We start from the raw sequence: 20,245 nt of genomic DNA on the forward strand, positions 1-20,245 counted from the left end.
CGTCAGGGATCGCTGTTTGTTGTTGTTGTGCGTTCTGCGCTGCCTGGGCGTAGGATATCCCGGTGGCTTGCGGTCTTCTTGCTTGTGGCTGTTGTTGTGGCCTCCTTGGTGGGGGTCTTCCCCATGTAGGGCATCTGGGGCATCCTCTGTAGCTGGCCGGGTGGCTGCCTTGACAATTGGCACAAGTGGCTTTGACTTCTCTGGCCCTCTTGCATTGTTTCGTGGGGTGGTCCTCACCGCATTTGACGCACCTAGGGTCCTTGTGGCACGCGTTCTGGGCGTGGTGGTATCCCTGGCAGTTGAAGCACTGCGTTGGTCCTGTCGATTTTCGAAGGTCTTCTACCACGACCTTCATATGGCACAAGTTGGTGATGCGCCTCGCCGCCTCGACGTCCTCCTTGTTCAGGGTTATGACGAACATTGGAAGTTGTCGTCTTGGATCTGATCTCGTCGACATGTTTTTTGCAGCTTGGCAGTCGATGTTGTACTGCACTGCTATGTCGTTTTTGATTTCCTCTTCTGTCGTGTTGGTGGGTAGCCCTCTTATTACCATTTTTGGCTTGACTTCCTCTTCGAATGGGAAGGCTATCCACTGGAGTCTCCTGTCTTTCAGTGTCTTTGCATATTCTTCGATGATATGCGTCATCTTTCTGTAATCATCTGGGCTATTCGCCTGGATGAGGGTTTCTCGTCCGCTCCTGGAGATCCTGTTGGTAGTGATCACTTTTTGTGATTGGGCTATTTTGAGGATAGCCCCTGTTTCGCTGACGCTCTGTAATTTTATTACAGGCGGTTTTCTGGTGCGGGTTACCTGTTGTTCAGGCAACGCGGTGTTTTCTTCTTCCTGGTTTGTCTCCATGTTCGTCTCTGTAACACTGGGGTGCCGTGCGGCAGGCGCATCTCCACTTGTGCTTGTAGTTGGGTGGATGGGGGGTGGTCCTCGGGGCAGATTATAAGAATCCTGCGCTTTTGGTGAAGCGGCACTCATGGCGGATTTGGCTTTATCTTCCCATGTTCTCTTCTCGTCTTCTGGGAGTGGTGGGAACTCCTCTCTGATCTTTGGAGTTTGGCCTCTGATTTTTTGGATCCTTTCGCCCGCTGACGGCTTTTTGGCTTCAGGGATCGGCTGCTGAGTTTCAGAAACTGGCTTCTGTTGGGTTTCAGCGATTGGCCTCTGTTGAGTAGTGTCAGTAACTGGCTGGGAAACTACTGGAGTTTGGCTCCGTGCGTGTGCGAGGAGGTCCTCGAAGAATATTCTTTGGGCTGTCAATTCTCCCCTCAATTGTTTAATCTCTTCAGACATCCTGGCCATCTCGGTATTCATTCCGTTTATAACTGTCATTTGTTGGTCTCTCTGAGCCGTCACTTCGTCCAGGAGTTTCCTCAAATCGCCGTCTTGGTTCGTCTTGGTTATTTTCTCCGACATAACCTCTGCCTCACCGTCGCTTTCTTTTCCACGCTTGGTGGTACCTCTGTTGGTTTCTGCTATCTCGTCTTCCATGGGCTCCTCTTTTTTCTTCTCTTCTTTCCTCGTTTCTTCCTCACTCTTTTTCTTCTTTTCCCTCTTCTTCCTCTTGTCGCTGCTCTTAGGCTGTTTAAAGCCGTCTTTCTCGTCCATGGATGAGGATGAGTACCCCTCGTTATCAGTCTGCAGGTGCTGAAACAGGTTTGAGCCCACTTTGCGTGGGCTCTAATTAATTGGCGGGGGTTGCGCCATGGATCGGGGCAGTGATCGAGACCTAGCTCGATCAGTTGGTTGGGGGCGAACGGTCCTAATTTTGGATGAAGCCTTTTTGTCTACCGATTGGCCCGACACCACATCGGTTTCAGGGTTGGCTCCCTGCACAATTTCGCGGTTGTTCACGTACCCAGACAGAACTGAGTACGGGTTCCACTTGAGTTTCTCGATCTACTGACCTAGGGGCCGGGGCTGCATCGATGTAGTTTCACAAAAGCTACACCCTGCAGTGTCGAGGTGCAGTGTTTTAAACTACACCCTTCCCTTACGGAGGCACAGTAGATATCCCGTAGCGGGCTCCCGTCGAGCCCGCCTTGCTTCTTCTGCTAACCGATCTCTAGCTGCGGCGTCTCAGAGAATCCAATAAAATAAAATTCCCTAAGTTTCACCACATCCAGTCGATCGGCCTTTGCCTCTCCTTCTTGCCTAAGGCTTAGAAGTGCACGATTTCGCTATCACGCTTACATTCGTGATGGAATGAAAATTCCTGCTAGTCGTACAACCTCTTTCACCGTTGGCTCCTCGTCGTCTTCTCGCCTCGGAGAGTGAAAACGCTCAACTCTTACCTCGCTTACATTCGAGGTAGGACTAAGAAGTCCCCAGCCGAACAATCCCCACTACTCGTTGGCTTCTCTTCGCTGTTTCTCTGCTCCGCTCCGCTCGCACGCGTGTTACTAGTCTAGTGGTCGGCACTAGACTTTTTTCTCTACGATTAAGAATGCTAAGAGGCTACGTATTTAATACACTATTATACGGTGTAGAGGGCGGGACTCTCAAACAGAACAACATAAAAAATATTGAAAGTTTCGAGATGTGGTGCTACCGTCGAATGCTGAAGATAAGTTGGGTTGAAAGAACCACAAACCTTGAAGTAATACCAGTGCCGGTTTAACCTAACTTCGGGCCCTGGGCGCTGAATATTTAGGGGCCCCCTTAATTGCTATTCGTTGTCAGATTTTTTACAAGAAAACACATTCATGTATTTATACCCGTAAAATCCATACACAATTTTTAGCAAACAAGAAGAATCGCAAACGTAAAAAATATTCCAAAAAATACATTTAAAAATGTATAAAAAAAACAGAAAGTTACAAAAAACAACACATGACAAGCTAAAAAATTTATTCTAAAAAATACATATGACAAAAATTAGATCACTTTTTTGCTTGACTAGGTATTAGCAATCTGTCTGATAATACTATCACAATTCATTTGCTCCAGGTCTTCATTTTCTATAATACAATAATAGTTATATCCGTCTAGATTTTCTTGACCCATATTTGGCGTTAAATATATTTTTATTCTTTTTAAAGCCGAAAAAGACCGCTGGCCTGATGCATTAGAAGTTGGTATCGTGAAATAAACTTGCTGTAAAGGTAAAATATTGGGAAATGTTGCCTTTCCAATCTTTACATCCTGGATGACACCAAATTGTATAAATGTTTATTCAACTTTTGGCATAATTTTATAGAATGGGTAATTTCATTATGCAAGTTCTCTTTGGTTTCATCAACATATTTTTTATATTCCACATATAAAGTATTAATTGACGTCTTGGCTGTTTCTTTATCTAGCGTAGAAAATCATCTAACAGCTGATGTAACATCGTTGTAGCACATATTACCGTCTTCGCAAAAAAATATTTTTGGCTTCTAGTTCAATTTCGCTTGACATATTTCTTACGTCTCCAACAAATCTCAAAATAGATGTCATTATTTCTACTTCAATTGACACGTTTAAGTCCACAGTTTCTTCACGTTCAAGTACTGGTTTTGCATTAACTAGTTCCAAAATTTTTGTCCAAATCAGTGTCAATAGAGCTGTCTCAAAGATTTTATTCTGCAGTGTCTTGGCTTCATTTTTAATTGCTAATTTTTTGTCTCTGTTATTGCTTAACTGGAAAAATAGGTTTGATGGATCCCTAGTTTTTAACTAAAGCATTGACAGCGTCAAAAGTTTTCACAAGCTTTGATTTCATTACTTCCAAAAATTCATTGCAAATTTGGTGAGACAGATAGCTAACTCAACCTTTTCATTTATTCGCATTCCGTTGTAAATGCTCAGCTAAGAAGTAGTCAAATTTAGCCTAGTATACAAGACAACTTAAGTAATTTCCTTTATGATGACTCGTTCAATCCTCATTTCATCAACGGAAAGCTAGTCGTTGAGAAGCAAGTCATTTAGTAGTGACAACAACTCTTCTTAGGACGTTTATCCAATAGACAGCTTCGCATTTTACTTGCTCTTTCAAGGCAGCGTCTATAACTCCAATCAATGATGATCTTCATAAGAAAAAATTTCCTGTAGCTGGCTGTATAGCATCAATTACAAAAATTGAAGAAAAAGATCTTCTGTGTAAGAGGTATATTTATTTCTAATAAATATACCTGTATTATTTATACCTCTATTAATATACCTCTATTATTTATAATAAATATACCTCTTACACAGAAGATCTTTTTCTTTAATTTTTTTAGTGATGATCTTGTTATTAATGTAACCATAGAGTTCAGATGAAATTTACTTTCTTCGTGAGATTTGAGTAAAATATTCAAATGTTTCCAGTGGGTTTAAACTTAGTTAAACTATTTTTTCAAATGAAAATAACATGCACGGTTAACAATAAACAGCTTTAACACTTGCGTCGTATATTAGCCAATCTCTCTTTTCTTTGCCTCCATTGGGTTTTCCTCTATAAAAGTTGCTTTTATTTAATCTTCTATAATAAGCTTTTTCTCCATCTTCAAACATTTTTTTACAAGGTTCTAAGGAATCACTTTTTTATTTAAAAGTTCACAGTTTTTATAAAGTCATCAGTCTTAAAATCAGACCATTTGAAATCGCAGGTATTTCGTCTTTTTTTTCTATTTTGGAAAATACGTAAATTATTTAGAGGACTTTACTTTTTTATTAGTAAGAGGAACGGGTCCTTACGGGCCCCTCCGGGGCCCGGGCCCCTGGGCGCCCGCCCCAAGCGCCCAGTGCATAAAACGGCACTGAGTAATACGAAGGATAGGAAAGGCCCAGAAATTTTGTTAATGATAAAATGAAGAAAACTCGAATTTTTCGGTCACCTGATGTGAGAACATAAATACGCATTACTTCAAAATATAATTCAAGGAAAAATAGAAGGAAAACGGAATCCAGGCCGTAGAAGAATGTCATGGTTGCGGAATTTGAGAGAGTGGTTTGGCTGCACCACTAATGAACTCTTTAGGTCAGCTGTAAACAAGGTCAGGATAGCATTGATTATTTCTAATCTTCGATAGGAGTGGCACAAGAAGAAGAAGATAGGCGTAGAAAGGGCCGGTGTCAAGAATAGTGTCTTTTGTTACCAGTTAGAAAAGGTAACGTGGTGTATCTTGAAGTTTCAAAGCTTTTCTGAAAGCTGGCATTTCCTTCAGCTAGTAGAAGCATGCGAAACATGGATTTAAATCCTTGTGCGTCTTTAATACTAGTCGGGATGGTATGAAAGTGAGAAGTCAAAGAGTTTTTAAACGAGTTTCTTGTATTTTATTTACGGTTTTGAATTACTCACACTTTAATAAAAAATTAAGTCTAGCTACGCTAAAATACAAATATTCGCTCGAACAAACATTGCAATAAATAAGAATTATTAAAAAAATTAAGCGGTGGGAGGCACTTGCTCACTGCTGTCAATATTGTGTGGTCCTGGTCCTTCATCAACTTTTTCCTGTACCGCATGGAAACTTTCTTTGATTTTTTCTAATGCAGAGCTGAGTCCCGTTTTGATTCTGTTAAATTCTTCCGTTACCAACGAAAGTCTGCCGATTAGATAGTTAAGATTTTCATCAACCTCGGTAATTCGGCCAGTTATTTGACCAACCTGTTGAAAAAAATATAAGATTTAAAATAGCATTAGATAAAAACCATGTTTTTTTAAATGGACCAAAATTTTTACATTTAGACGATAAATAGTTTAAAAATTTTATTTTCCAAAGGACGTTTCTTAATACCAGAACTTTTGTTTTATTTTTCTTTGTTACACTGACCGGCACGAAAAGCGGGCACCCACAAAATGGGTCATTTTAATGTCTCGAATTTTCTAAGCCTGTTGTTCGGTTTAAGTGATTATTTTAATATGTTATAGCCTTATTCTTTAACAATATCGCTGTAATAATATTGTTGTTAGACAGGTAAATTATCATTGTATACCGGGCACGGGCGCCCATATAAAAATTTTTAGGGGGGGGCAGACGTGAAGATTTATTTATTTATTTATTTATATACGGTTACAACCATTTACAAAAAAACAATAGGTTAAAATATAAATTACATACAATAAAGAGATCAAAAAATACAAATTATCAATATAAATAAGTTACTAATACAAATTACACAAACAATCATACCTAAGGACATTAATTAGTGTGGTCGGCGAACAAAAGCAGATAAGTCACTTTTGAGTTTATTATTATTATTATTTTTACAGAACAATAAGTCTTAGTCAATGTTTACTAAAACCTGACTCAGGAACTTGCTATAAGTTTGGAAAAGGTCAATGTTAAGGTGACGGTTTGCTAGTCTGGCAGTTCTAGAGAGGAAGTTGTTAAGACCATAGTTAGTACGGTGGATTGGGTAATGGAAACTAACTGTAGCCCTGGTTGTTCTTAGTGGGACATGAATATTAATTTTTTGAAGAAGCTCTGGAGTTCCAGTTTTTCCATGTAGGATGTTGTAGAAAGTGATGAGATCCCTTCTCTTATGACGAGCAGTGATAGGTGCCATATTTAGGATATTAAGAATATCTACATCACTGTAATTGCCCAAGATACCAAGTCTATATGCAATTTGCTTTAAAAATTTATGTTCAACTAACTGAAGAGCATTAGTATGCACTCCATAAAAAGGAGACCATACACAGGAGGCATACTCAAGATGGGGACGGACCAAGGCACAGTAGAGGGTTTTTAAAGCTGTAATATTTGTGAAGTCCTGGGTGCGTCTTCTAATAAAACCAAGCATCTGGAAAGCCTTATTAACAACATTCTCGAGATGATGAGAAAGCTGTAAGTTGGTATCAAGGGTCACCCCCAAGTCCTTAAAAAGGGAAGTTCTTTCGATACTATAGTGACCAATATTGTAGTCAAAGACAATAGCATTTCTGGAACGGGAAAAAGTCATAGTTTTACATTTAGTTGGATTAAGTTCCATGCCATTTCTTTTACACCACTCTAGCAAGTTATTTAAATCGTACTGTAGTTTTTCACAATCATGTGGGGATTTAATCACACAGCTTAATTTTAGATCATCAGCAAGGAGCAAAAATAAACTGATTGCGAAGCATTCATTTATGTCGTTTATGAAAATATTAAACAAGAGTGGCCAAGGTGAGAGCCTTGAGGCACTCCTGATGGAACTTGGATAATTTTAGAAAGAAAAGTGCCAATTTTAACAATCAGTCTACGATCAGATAAGTAGCTTTGGAACCATGACAATAAAGGCTCATCAATCCCAATCAGTTTCAACTTATGCAACAAAATATTGTGTGGCACCCTGTCGAATGCCTTGGAGAAGTCAGTGTATATCGTATCCACTTGATATCCCTTCTCCAAGGCATCCAGCAAGAAGTCCGCCTGACTAAGAAGATTTAATTCTGTAGATTTTCGTGGTCTAAACCCTAACTGTTGTTAGACTATAGGCTATTGATTATAATCAATTACATAATATATCAAATACATAATTATGTACTATAGAAAGGAACTACAACGTTAACGGGGTTTTATTATTTCATATGGTCAATGAATCTCTATATATGAAAAAACCGCGGAGTGCTACCATTTAAAGGGGTGCGTTTTTGAGAAATGGGTGAATTAGTCCCTGGGCACAGGTTACATTAGGGTGAGTTCTATGCACTTTTGGTACAAACACGTCTACATAAAAATTGTTCCTGGTTAAATTTCCTATCTAAATATAACTTTTTAAAGTCAAAGATACTTTATTTTACAAAATTATATTCAAAAGAAAAAGCACAAAGAAACCCAAAAGAAAGAAATTTTGTTTTTTGTTCCATAACTTTTGTCCACGGGGATATAGGTATAGATATTACTACACAGAAAAAAAACTTACACATTTTATCTTTAAAATGATGTTTGGTAGAGGTCATTAGGATTTACAGTTTTCGAAATATGATTTTTCAAAGTTCGCCACTCACAGCAATTTTGGGTAATTTTCCTTGTTATTTCGCAAATATTGTTCTGTAACTTTTTTCTACGTAACTTTAGGTACAGTCGGAAAAATGAAAGAATACCCATGAACGAACATATAAAACACGCTGTATTTTCCTGTCACCGTGTCACAAAGAAAATTTCCCAGCGCAAGTACATGTAATAATAATTATTACATGTACTTGCGCTGGCCAATTTTTTGTATGACACGGTGACAGAAAAATACAGTGTGTTTTATATGTTCGTTCATGGGTATTCTTTCATTTTTCCTACTGTATATGCTATGGTACATGTAAGAGGAATAGAAATCAATTGCCTTTAAAATGGTCTACTGTATAATGTTGTACGACTTCTTTTAAAGAGGTTATCTTTTTCAAGACTTTATACTTTTAACGAGTTTTTATATTTTTTACGATTATTTTTTAAATTTCCCATTATAATTTTTTTTCTATATGGTATATATTATATAATAAAAAAAAGCTTATTCTGTTTACTTTAAAATGGTGTATTATAAAAAATTCTAGGGTTAATTTTGAATAAGATATGCTTTTTCAAATTGTAATAAGTACTTGCAACGATTTTTGATTTTAGGATTATTTTTTAAATTCCTCATTATAACTTTTTTAATACTTTGGATCCACTTGTCTCGGCCAGGCAAACCTCAAAATATGGATTAATTCCAATATTTACTGTCAAAGCTCCTGCACCATAAGCTTTGCTTGAAAAAATAGCATGTAAATGTACCAAAAGATGTACAAAAAACTGCGGTTGTAGGAAGATAGGAATTAGTTGTTCAATATTCTGCAAAGGGTGCATGTGCATGGGTACTAATTGTGGGAACTCTAAGATAACTGAGGTGTCAGAGGAAGATATTGAAGCTAATGCTAACGAAGAGATCGACTTTGATTTTGAAAATTTTTTAAATGACAACGTTTAAATAATTTTAACTAAAGTGATGTTTTTTAAGACTAATGTTTATGTAATTTTTCTAAAAGAAATAATTATAAATAATACAGGTAAAAAAATATCAAAGAATCACTCGGTTTCCATTATGTATTTAAATATAGATGATACACCATTTTAAAAAACAGAAAGTAAACCCTCTTTGTTGCGCAATATATAGATAGTATATTCATGTACAAGAAAAAAAAAGTTATAATGAGAAATTTCAAAAATAATCGTAAAAAATGTAAAAAATATTATTTTTTTATACTAGGTATTATATAATATATAATATATTATATAATAATTTTATTTTATTTTTATATTATATTATAAAAAATCGTTAAAAGTATAAAACCTTGAAAAACCATAATCTCTTTAAAAAAAGTCGTACAACGTTATACAGTAGACCATTTTAAAGGTAATTGATTTCTATTCCTATTACGTGTACCATTGCATATACCTAAAGTTACGTAGAAAAAAGTTACAGAACAATATTTGCAAAATAACAAGGAAAATTGCCCAAAATTGCTGTGAGTGTCGAGCTTTGAAAAATCATATTTCGAAAACTGTAAATCCTAATGACCTGTACCAAACATCATTTTAAAGAGAAAATATGTAAGTTTTTTTTTCTGTGAAGCAATATCTATACATATATCCCCGTCGACAAAGTTATGAGACAAAAAACAAAATTTCTTTCTTTTGGGTTTCTTTGTGCTTTTTCTTTTGAATATATTTTTGTAAAAAAAAGTATATTTGACTTTAAAAAGATATATTTAGATAGTAAATTTAACCAGGAACAATTTTTATGTAGACGGATTTCTACCAAAAGTGCATAGAACTCACTCTAATGTAACCTGTGCCCAGGGACTAATTCTCCTATTTCTCAAAAACGCACCCCTTTAAATGGTAGCACTCCACGGTTTTTTCATATATAGATGTCCGTTGACCATATTAAATAATAAAACCCCGTTAACGTTGTAGTTCCTTTTAGCTATCTTATTTTGAATATAATCAATAGCCTACTAGTAAGATGTTGCAGATGTTTCTAAATACGCGCGACAAACTTTATGGGATAATTCTCCTTAAAAAAATAATGACCATTTGCTTTATAAACATATGTCTGCAAATGCTTCGTTACCGAGATACGGGATGTTGAATTTTTTCTTACAAACTGACGATTTATTTATTGCTCTAAAACCGGTTGAGATATGCAAATGAAATTTGGTAGGTATAAAGAGGTACCTAGTTATTGCGCATTTTTTGACATACAATGCACGCCAATGATGAATAGAAAATTCTTAATTGTATGTCAAAATGCGCAATAACTACCTCTTTATACCTACCAAATTTCATTTGCATATCTCAACCGGTTTTAGAGCAATAAATAAATCGTCAGTTTGTAAGAAAAAAATCAACATCCCGTATCTCGGTAACGAAGCATCTGCGGACATATGTTAATAAAGCAAACGGTCTTTATTTTTTACGCAGAATTACCCCTTAAAGTTTGTCGCAGTTATTTATAAACACCCTGTATTGATGAAGGATATGGCTAGTTGTTAAAGTACCTTTTTTACACTGCGCGTCATAGAAAGCGGGCACGTTAAAAATGGGTAATTTTTGAGGTCACGTATCTCCAAAACCTGTTGTCCGATTTAAGTGATTTTTTAAATATGTTATAGCCTTATTCTTTGTCAATATCCATGTAATAATATTTTTGCTAAACATGTAAATTTTCATTGTATACCGGGTGTACAAATCAAACTGTGTTTTTTTCTCAAAGTTCGCAACACCCTGTGGAATAACCTAGCATTTATAAAATACTGAAATTAAAACTTAACTATAGCCTCAGGTTTTCTTAACATTCTTCTTTTTGACTCATTCGCTTATGTTGGATAATACAAAAGTTATGTACTTTAACAACTAGTCATGTTCTTCATCAGTATAGGTTGTTTGTAAATAAGTGCGACAAACTTTAAGGGGCAATTTTGCATGATAGAATAATGACCGTTTGCTTTATAAACTAATGTCCGCAAAGGCTTCCTTTATGAGATACAGGATGTTGAATTTTTTTTACAAACTGACGATTTATTTTATTGCCCTAAAACCGGTTGAGATATGAAAATGAAATTTGGTAGGTTTTAAGAGATAGTTATTGCGAATTTTTTGACTTGCTAAGAATTTCATATTCACTATTGGCGTGCATATCTACTGTTAATATGACCGATCATATTATCTGTATGCACGCCAATGGTGAATATAAAATTTTTAATTGTATGTCAAAAAATTCGCAATAACTATCTGTTAAAACCTACCAAATTTCATTTGCATATCTCAACCGGTTTTTGGGCAATAAAGTAAATCGTCAGTTTGTAAAGAAATATTCAACATCCCGTATCTCGGAAACGAAGCATTTGCGGACATACGATTATAAAGCAAACTGTCATTATTTTTTAATGCAGAACTACCCTTTAAAGTTTCTCGCATTTGTTTAGAAACACCCTGTACTGAAAAAGAACATGGCTAGTTGTTAAAGTACCTAGGACTTTTGTATTATCGAACGTAAGCGAATGAATAAAAAAACAGAATGTTAAGAAAACCTGAGGCTATAGTTGGGTTTTAATTTCAGTATTTTATAAATGCTAGGTTATTCCACAGGGTGTTGCGAACTTTGAGAAAAAAACACAGTTTGATTCGTACACCCGGTATACAATGAAAATTTACCTGTTTAACAAAAATATTATTACGGGGATATTGACAAAGAATAAGGCTATAACATATTCAAAAAATCACTTAAATTGGACAACAGGTTTAGGAGATACGCGACCTGAAAAATTAACCATTTTTTAGGGTGCCCGTTTTCTATGACGCGCAGTTTATTATTCAACATAAGCGAATGAATCAAAAAACACAATGTTAAGAAAACCTGACGCTATGGTTGGGTTTTAATTTCAGAATTTTATAGATGCTAGAATATTCCACAGGATGCTTTGAACTTTGAGAAAAAACTCAGCTTGATTGGTACGCCCAGTATACAATGACAATTTAAATGTCTAGCAACAATATTATTACAGCGATATTGTTAAAGAATAAGACTATAACATATTAAAAAAATCACTTAAAGCGGACAACAGGTTTAGGAAATTCGAGACATTAAAAATGACTCATTTTGTAAGGTGCCCGTTTTTCGTACCGATCAGTGTATTATTTATCTTCAAACTTTTGATTGTGTAAAGTAAAATAAACACTCAGTGGTTTTTCCAACAACATGCCAAAATATGCGCCTTGTTGACAAAAAAGAAAGTGACAAAATCCCTTACAGACAAATTGCAGGTCTTTGTTAACAAATGTCTACGAAGAATTGTGCGTATTTTCTGGCCAAACACCATCAGAAACGAAGATCTGCTACACCTGACCCAACAAAATATGGTAGAAAATGAAATAAAATCCAGAAAGTGGGGGTGGATAGGTCACACACTCCGAAAAGATAGTTCCAGTATTGCAAAAACTGCCCTAGATGGAATCCCCAAGGAAAAAGAAAAAGAGGTCGCCCAGCACAAACTTGGAGAAGATCCATCATGGACGAGATAAGAAGTCAAGGAAAGTCTTGGAATGAGGTGAAGGCCCTAGCGCAAAATAGAACCCGATGGCGCGTTTTCACTAAAGCTCTATGCTCCACTTAGGAGTTCAAGAACATTATATATATATATATATATATATATATATATATATATATATATATATATATATATATATATATATAATCGATATCGTATTATAAGATCAATCATAAAACGAACAATGCTTATTCACTCAATAAAAATGCAATCCGATCTTAAACAATAATGATGCTGATGCAGGCTCAGCTCTAGTTTCCTCAACATCTAATCTTATGGTTAAAGGTCCGCATCCCTGAGAAACAACCATATTCACGGAAGAACTGTATGTCATATTCGAAGCTCTACAATATTTAAATAGTTCTAATATTTCACGAGCTCTTATTATTAACGATTCTCTTAGTTCTATCATCTGTATCCCAAACACCTGAGGAGGTGTCAATCAAAATCAATCATGTCCATAAAAATCCAAAATGAGTTAGCAGCTGTTTCATAATACAAATGGTAGATTCTATTCTGTGATGTTTTCGGTTTCGGTTAAAAACAGTTATGTCCTGTTTAAAATGAATACACAATATTAGGGTCCCAAATCAAATGAGATCATGTCCACAGCTAGTTTCAATCATACAACCACATGTCCATTTAGCTAATAGCAGTGCCCGGATCTACTCACGTGATTTGGTCACGTGATTAAAATTTTAATAAAAATCATAAAAAAGTAAACATATTATAGAATGATATTCTATTCCATCTTACTGGAGAGCAACCAAAATGAAACATGTCCCATAAGACTTCAAACAAAAAAGATCATGTCCATGAAATCCAATCAAATAAGAATATGTCCTTTTTTTTAAAACGTATTTGCAGGTTTATTTATACCTTCAGATTTAAAATATTTGCTTTAATAAGTTAATTTCACTAAATAAAATGATAGGTACCTATATCAGTGGCGTAGCTGACAGGCCCGCGCCCCTTAAAGCCTTCATGCTCAATACATTCTTTAAATTGAGGACCAAAACATATTTTCCTAATAAGTATCAAAATAGGGAATTTGGTAGAAAGTAATGAAGCGGGTAATAGACTTAACAGGCTGTTCCTACTTGTCGTGTGTCGGATTCGTATATTAAATCGGATGTCGGCCATCCTATTCACACTTCGAATAATCGGTTGTCGTTTGTCGACAAGGTCGAAGCTGATGCAACACTCTAGGGAACTGTGATAATAAAATAAAATGTATAAGAAAATCAGCATTTTCAAAAGTGCCGGTGTTTACCTATCATTTATGGTTCTCGGATACGGTACTTCAGACCATATCTACTGGAACCTCCGATTAAAATACGGATCCGACACAAGACAAGTGTGTAACTCGACTCTTTCCGGTTGCAATTTAGCATTTCGTGGACATGTTGGTAGTTTAGATGAAAGTGAATCCCAAAAAGGTAATTTTTTGTAGGTGATTAATTTACTAGCTAAATATGATCCTGTTTTAGCTAAATTAATCGATAAAAACAGTACCTAACTTAAAAAGAAATTACTTGAGCCCCCATATTCAAAACGAAGTTCTAAATTTGCTGGCTGAAGAAACTGAAAACAAATTGATTAATTTAATTATAAAAGTTGTTTTTATTCAATAATTCTTGATACCACTCAAGATGTTTCAAAACACGATTAGCTTAGTTTTATTTTCCGGTATGTAAAAATAACTTGCGATAAAAATAATTCACCTTCCAAAGCAAGTTGTTGAAAGTTTTTTGGGATTTATTCGCATATTAGACCAAAGTGAAGAAGGTCCTGTAAATGAACTTTTAAAATTTATACAATCAAAGCACCCTTCCATACACAACTGCAGAGGAAAGGGGTATGATGGGGCAAGAGTTATGTGTGGTGTATATTCAGGCGTACAAAGGCGCATAACTGACATTGAAAAAACAGCTTCCTATGTTTATTGTATTACATCCCATAATATGAGCCTAGTGTTGAATGATGCCGTTGCTGGTGTACAGGAGTAGGAGCTGGTTTTGTTTACGATATAATTAAGAGATTATATGTTTTTCAGTGCCAGTATTAGAAGATGAGATGTACTACGTACTATTATAACTTTGTATTCATCGTATTTGCCAACACTTAGAAGGTTATGGGCGGTGGTCATCCAGACATGATGCTGTCATGACTTTGCCCGAACTTTTCATTGCTATCTAAAAAAACGATGAAAAATTAGAAGTTAATGCATTATTAGAGCATATGAATAATTTTGAATTTGCCGTTAACATTACTATTCAATCTAAAATTATTAACTTCATTTATCTAACATCAAAACTTTTGCATTCTGAAACGGCAGAGTTAACGATAACCCTTCAACTTTTTGAAAAAAACTCGTGATAATCTTCGAGAAATGAGAAATTCGTTTTCCGAAACTTTAGCAGAAGCAGCAGGAATAGCAGAATAGTGGGGTATTATATCGAAATTTAAAAATAAACGGACAAAACGTATAAAAATATTTTACGATGAGCTCAGTTGCGACAAAAAAATAACTTGTAGAAAAAAAAGTTTTGAAGTTATCTAATGTTTTCAATGTAAATTTAGATAAAATGTTGCAACAACTTACTAATAGGTTAGCCGTATTAAGTGACATGTAGATATAATAGGTTTTCATGTCTATTCCCAAAAAATCTATTAACACTAACTGATGTAGACATTAAAAATAAAGGCCAAATAGTGCCATTTACATATATTTTAGTAATTATACTGTTATTAGTGGTCGTTATGTTTATAATAAGGGGCCCTACCAAAATTGCCGCGGGAGGGCCCCCCAATCTTCAGCTACGCCACTGACCGCTAATTTAACCGATTTTCAATGTAAGGTTATTTGCTAATACGTTTTTTGCGATTTCCCTAAAACTTCTTAAGCTGGACAAGATTGGTTTTGATTGACACCTTCTCCTTATCTTCATCTTCAAGTGCCATCTCCGCGACGGAGCTCGGCAATCATCATAGATGTTCGGACTTTAGAGACAGCTGCTCTGAACAGTTCATTTGATGTACTAGATGTAATACCTACATCCGTACCATTCCCTCAGATTGCGCGGCCACAATATTCTATGTCTCCCATTGCTTCTTTTTTCCTTGAATTGTTCCTTGTATAATCAATTGGAGTAAGTTGTATCTCTCTCCTAGTGTAATATGTCCCAGATATTCTAATTTTCTTTTTTTGATTGTATTTAACATTTCCATTTCTTTATTCATCATTTTGAAAATTTGTGTATACATCCACAGCTCGAATGATTCTAGTTTTTCCATAATACAAAGTCGAAAAAAGCTTCTTTCTTAATAACTCTTCTTTCTCTAAGAAACTGAATTCAGAGGATAAATTGGCCTCCAATTTCAAACTATGCATCATGAGCAATGTTCGATCCTAATTTGTATAAAACATTTTAAATTGTCAATATAAATTAAAATAAAACAAGTACGTATAATATTTCACGGGGGACGAGTAGTTTTTGGAATCGGTAACCCATAACAACAGTCAGTTAATTAAACATCATATCAGTCAAATAATTTCAACCAGAAAAATATATTTTTTGTGGAATCTACGTTCGCTTAGTGCTGTGGAATGCGCTGAAATAAAGCAACTGTCAAACCATCTTTAGTTATTGTGAATTTCCTACAGCAGAAACTATTTTGCAAAAAAGATAGGACATCACGAAAAGTACTGAAAACCCCCGTTGGCTTTTTACAGTCCTCCAACGAAGAAAAAGGGTCCAGAGCAAACACTGGTCCTTCGAGCCGGATTTTTGACACCCGAAGAAAAAGGGTCCAGAGCAAACATTGGTCCTTCGAGCCGGATCACAATCCTTATACCTAATCCATTTTATTTTTTATTGTTTACTTATCTTATCCACTTATTTTAACTTGGTACTACAACTAAGCTAGCAATATTCTTATTAATTAGTATATTCCACAAAACACAGTAATTTTATAACCTTCTCTCAAACCTATTAGCGTAAATTAATTGATAAAAATGGCTAATGCTGAAGACCTTAAACATTTTGCAGCTCATCGTGACACTGTTAAATCCACAGTGACTCGTTTTAACACTTTCCTTGAAAAATGTAAAACTCCTTTATCTGACACAATCCATCTTGAATTACAAGCGCGTCTGGATGTCTTAAAGGAGTCAGTTGTTGAGTTTGAAAAGGTACAGTGTGACATTGAACGTATTTGTTTATTTGATACAACCTCTAACCTCGGCAATCAAGATGTTGAACGAGCAGAGCTCGAAAGCAAATATTATGCCTTGGTAGCTAAAGCAAGATTACTTCTCAATCCCGCATCAACGGAGCAACCACATTCATGGGTCATCTTCATCCATGTCATCTTCGCTAATGCTCAACTCTCATCGTCTTAATTCATATCTACCACCAATTCCATTGCCCATATATTATGGCACATACGAAGCTTGGACAAATTTCAAAAAAACTAAGTTTGAAACTGTTTGGGAAGACAAATCAGAGAATAGAAAATAAGAGACACATAGGAGGAATCATTAGGCAATGCTTTACTATGAACGTAAATTTAATATGTATGTGACATAAAAGCCTTATAAGTCATTTATTTAATTATTGGTTCACTTGATCATCAGATTTTAGTTCTAAAAAAGCTCGAGATTACTCGGTTTTTTAGTGGATTTGTTGTTCGGCAGATGTACATACCTACTATAGACGCGAGGGCTCAAGCTTCCTGATTCCCAGCTAGTGAAACTTAAAAAACTTTTTGAGGCTTGAAGGGAAGAGTGAAAACTTTTGGATCAACGGTTTTTTTTATAAATTGCGATTTAAGGAATATTTGGGTACCTACGTATTTTTTTTCAATTTGTATCTTTATGATGTAATGTTGACATTTTTTTTTAAATTACTTACTTTTCCTTTCACATTGTTCATTGTCCCAAGAGAACCAGTAATATACGCGTCAGTCTGATTCTGCAGTTGTTTAAGAGCTTGTGAGTTGCTACTCATTTGTTGATACATTATTCCAATTTGCCGCCACACTTGTTGGATGTCATCTTCTATCTTTGATGTTGAGTTAGCCAGAGCTCCAGTGTCGGGATCCAAAATTGACGTTTCAAAAGTATCTAGTCTGAAAATACATAACAATGGGCATCAGTAGTTATAACAAGCTAAAAATGCGAGCATTATCGTAACGAAAACTTTTATTTATAGTTATTAAGGTACCAAGGGTATTATAAGGATAATAACGCTTGAGGTCAATGGTGTATATACCGAGGGCCTATGGCCCGAAGTATATATGTACGTTGACCTCAAGCGTTAATACCCGTGGTGCCTTCAACGTTTAATGTCCGACTAAATTCTTCTTTATATGCAAAAAATTTGAATGAATTTTTAATTACAGTACCTGGACAAATTATTAAGCCAAGCAAGGAAAAATTTACTATATGAAGTTATTTCTCTCATGATTATGAATATATTTGAAGAAATATTGTTTTATTCCTTTTTTGTGGAAATTAAGTCTTGAGGTGCGTATCCATTAGGTTCGCTGCTCCGCGCTCCCTGTAACTTTAAGGTGCGTTCCATTTTGTGCATATTAACTTTAAGGTCGTATCCATTAGGCTTGCTGCTCCGCGCTCCCTGCAACTGCTCCAATCGATACGACATGCGCTCCTTTACAGATAAAGGTGCGTATCCATTAGGTTCGCGCTCCGCTCGGCACTCCAATCGGTGGCGATTTATATGTAGAAGAGCGCATGCCGTATCGATTGGAGCAGTTGCAGGGAGCGCGGAGCAGCAAACCTAATAGATACACACCTTAAAGTTAATATCCACAAAAAAGGAACACAACAGTATTTTTTTCAAATATGTTCATAATCATGAGAAAAATAACTTCATAATATGGTAAATTTTTCCTTACTTGGCCTAATAATTTGGCCAGGTACTGTAATTAGTTTACAAATAAGTACTTAATGTTGTTCTGAAGCTATTTCCTTGTGGCATTTTTATGATTAAATATTTATATGAGAAATAAGCCACAATTTAAATAAAAAAAATTTATTAACGTTTCGACGCCCAAATCGGGTGCCGTTGTCAAAATACAAAATATTATTAAAATAAACAAAAATGTTGTTGCTAAGTAAAAAAATTCTTCTAATAATTTATTTAATCTGACTCATTTATATTGGCAATTCAGACATATATTATACATTTTAAAGTGCACTTTATCCACTAATAATTTTCCAACATAATCAGCAGTCATATTGATATCAAAGAGACCGGCTTTCGAATCAAGGTTGTCAGATATATTTCCTAAAATTCCCAAGTTTATATATTCTGAAAATGTTTTCTCTACTTTACTATTCAATTGTTATTCAATGACACTGTTAGAAAGATAATGTTAAAATATTCTTAAAAAATATATAAATTAGTTAACTAGGTACTTAAAATTTCAATGGGCATTCACTAATAAATTGAAGCAACTTTGTATATATTATACTTTAAAGAAATTTTGGAGTATCAGCAACACTGTAGGCTGGACAAAATTAAGAACCCCGTTTGAAATTGACGTTGCCATGTTGATGATTTTAACGAGATATTAAGAATTTGCTTTAATATTAAAACAAGTTTAAACATTGAAAGTATCAAATTTTAAGTAATAAAAAACCAAACAGTGATGGTCACATCCATTACTTATATATTTCGTTTCAATTCAACAACAAAAGAACACTATTAGTTAGTTCTTCCCTACTCTGCCTATCGTTAAATTGGCATCGTATTTCGGCCATCGTTGGTGGCAACACAGCACAGCGGAACACCTGTGTCTACAAACAAATTTTGTTCCATCCAACAGTGGCGGAGTTGTAACTGGAAGGTATATTATATTTTACTACTATATAAACAATTAATCGAATTAAAAAACAATGATCTGCACGTCCAATGTGAACTCGTTTCAAAAAAGAATATACTGGAAACTGGAATGACTGATAATGCAATTGTTTCGAGAATTCAGGAATTAACAAAAATCGAGTATAAGACGATCTATAAAATTGTTAAATTAGGAACTGTTACATATCATTCCTTAAAACGAAAGCGACGAAATAAACAATTGGGTAGGGTTGACACCGCTGCAAAGGACGTTTATCAATGTTTATAAGACAGTTTATAACTTATTGGTTTATTACAAAGAAAATAGGTAGATATTCCATATTGTGAGGACGTTCCAATCTGAAAAAATTTATAATTCGATTTATTTGCAAATTCCTGTTCAAAAATATCCCCTTAAACAAATCTGAAGGGCGTCGAGCTAATTTTTTTGTTTTCTTTAAAACATCACCTTTTTTGCTCCAAAATATAGTTTTTTAAATTTTTTGGTCATTCTAAACAAGACAAGTACCTTGTCATTTTTCTCAAAAGTTGATTGTTTTCGAATTATAGGCGATCTTAAAAATGCCAATATACGCATTTTAGAGGCTTAAAAAACTCATATTTAAATTATTATTTTTGAAGTTGTCAAGAGCTTAAACTGAACACATTCATTTTCAAGATTCTGAATAGTAATCGGGTCTAACTTCAATTTAGACCGTTGTTCTTTAAATGTTAATTATGCGCGTCCATCCGATTTTATGCGGTATACTATTTCAAAAAACATTTTTTTTTTAGATTTTGTAGACCATTCTAAACACAAAATATTTCTTTTCATTGTTCTGAGAAGTTCATAAGAGATTTCTGAAATGGTATACGGCATAAAAATCGGAT

General features: G+C 35.1%; 1 protein-coding gene across 3 annotated transcripts in view; it reads right to left on the reverse strand.

The window, feature by feature from the left end:
• Positions 1-5,228: 5,228 nt before the first annotated feature.
• The window catches only part of LOC114338947 (myosin-4), a 179,971-nt gene continuing 164,954 nt past the window's right edge, over positions 5,229-20,245 (reverse strand). For all 3 annotated transcript variants that reach the window (XM_028289570.2, XM_028289571.2, XM_050646866.1), the window contains 2 exons: positions 17,402-17,618; positions 5,229-5,585 (listed from right to left, as the gene is read on the reverse strand). In XM_028289570.2, coding sequence (XP_028145371.2) covers positions 5,364-5,585; positions 17,402-17,618 — 439 coding nt within the window. In that variant the 3' untranslated portion in view covers positions 5,229-5,363. The remainder of the gene's footprint in view (positions 5,586-17,401; positions 17,619-20,245) is intronic.

This window comes from Diabrotica virgifera, chromosome 3 (assembly GCF_917563875.1).
Source record: "Diabrotica virgifera virgifera chromosome 3, PGI_DIABVI_V3a".
Taxonomy (NCBI): domain Eukaryota; kingdom Metazoa; phylum Arthropoda; class Insecta; order Coleoptera; family Chrysomelidae; genus Diabrotica; species Diabrotica virgifera.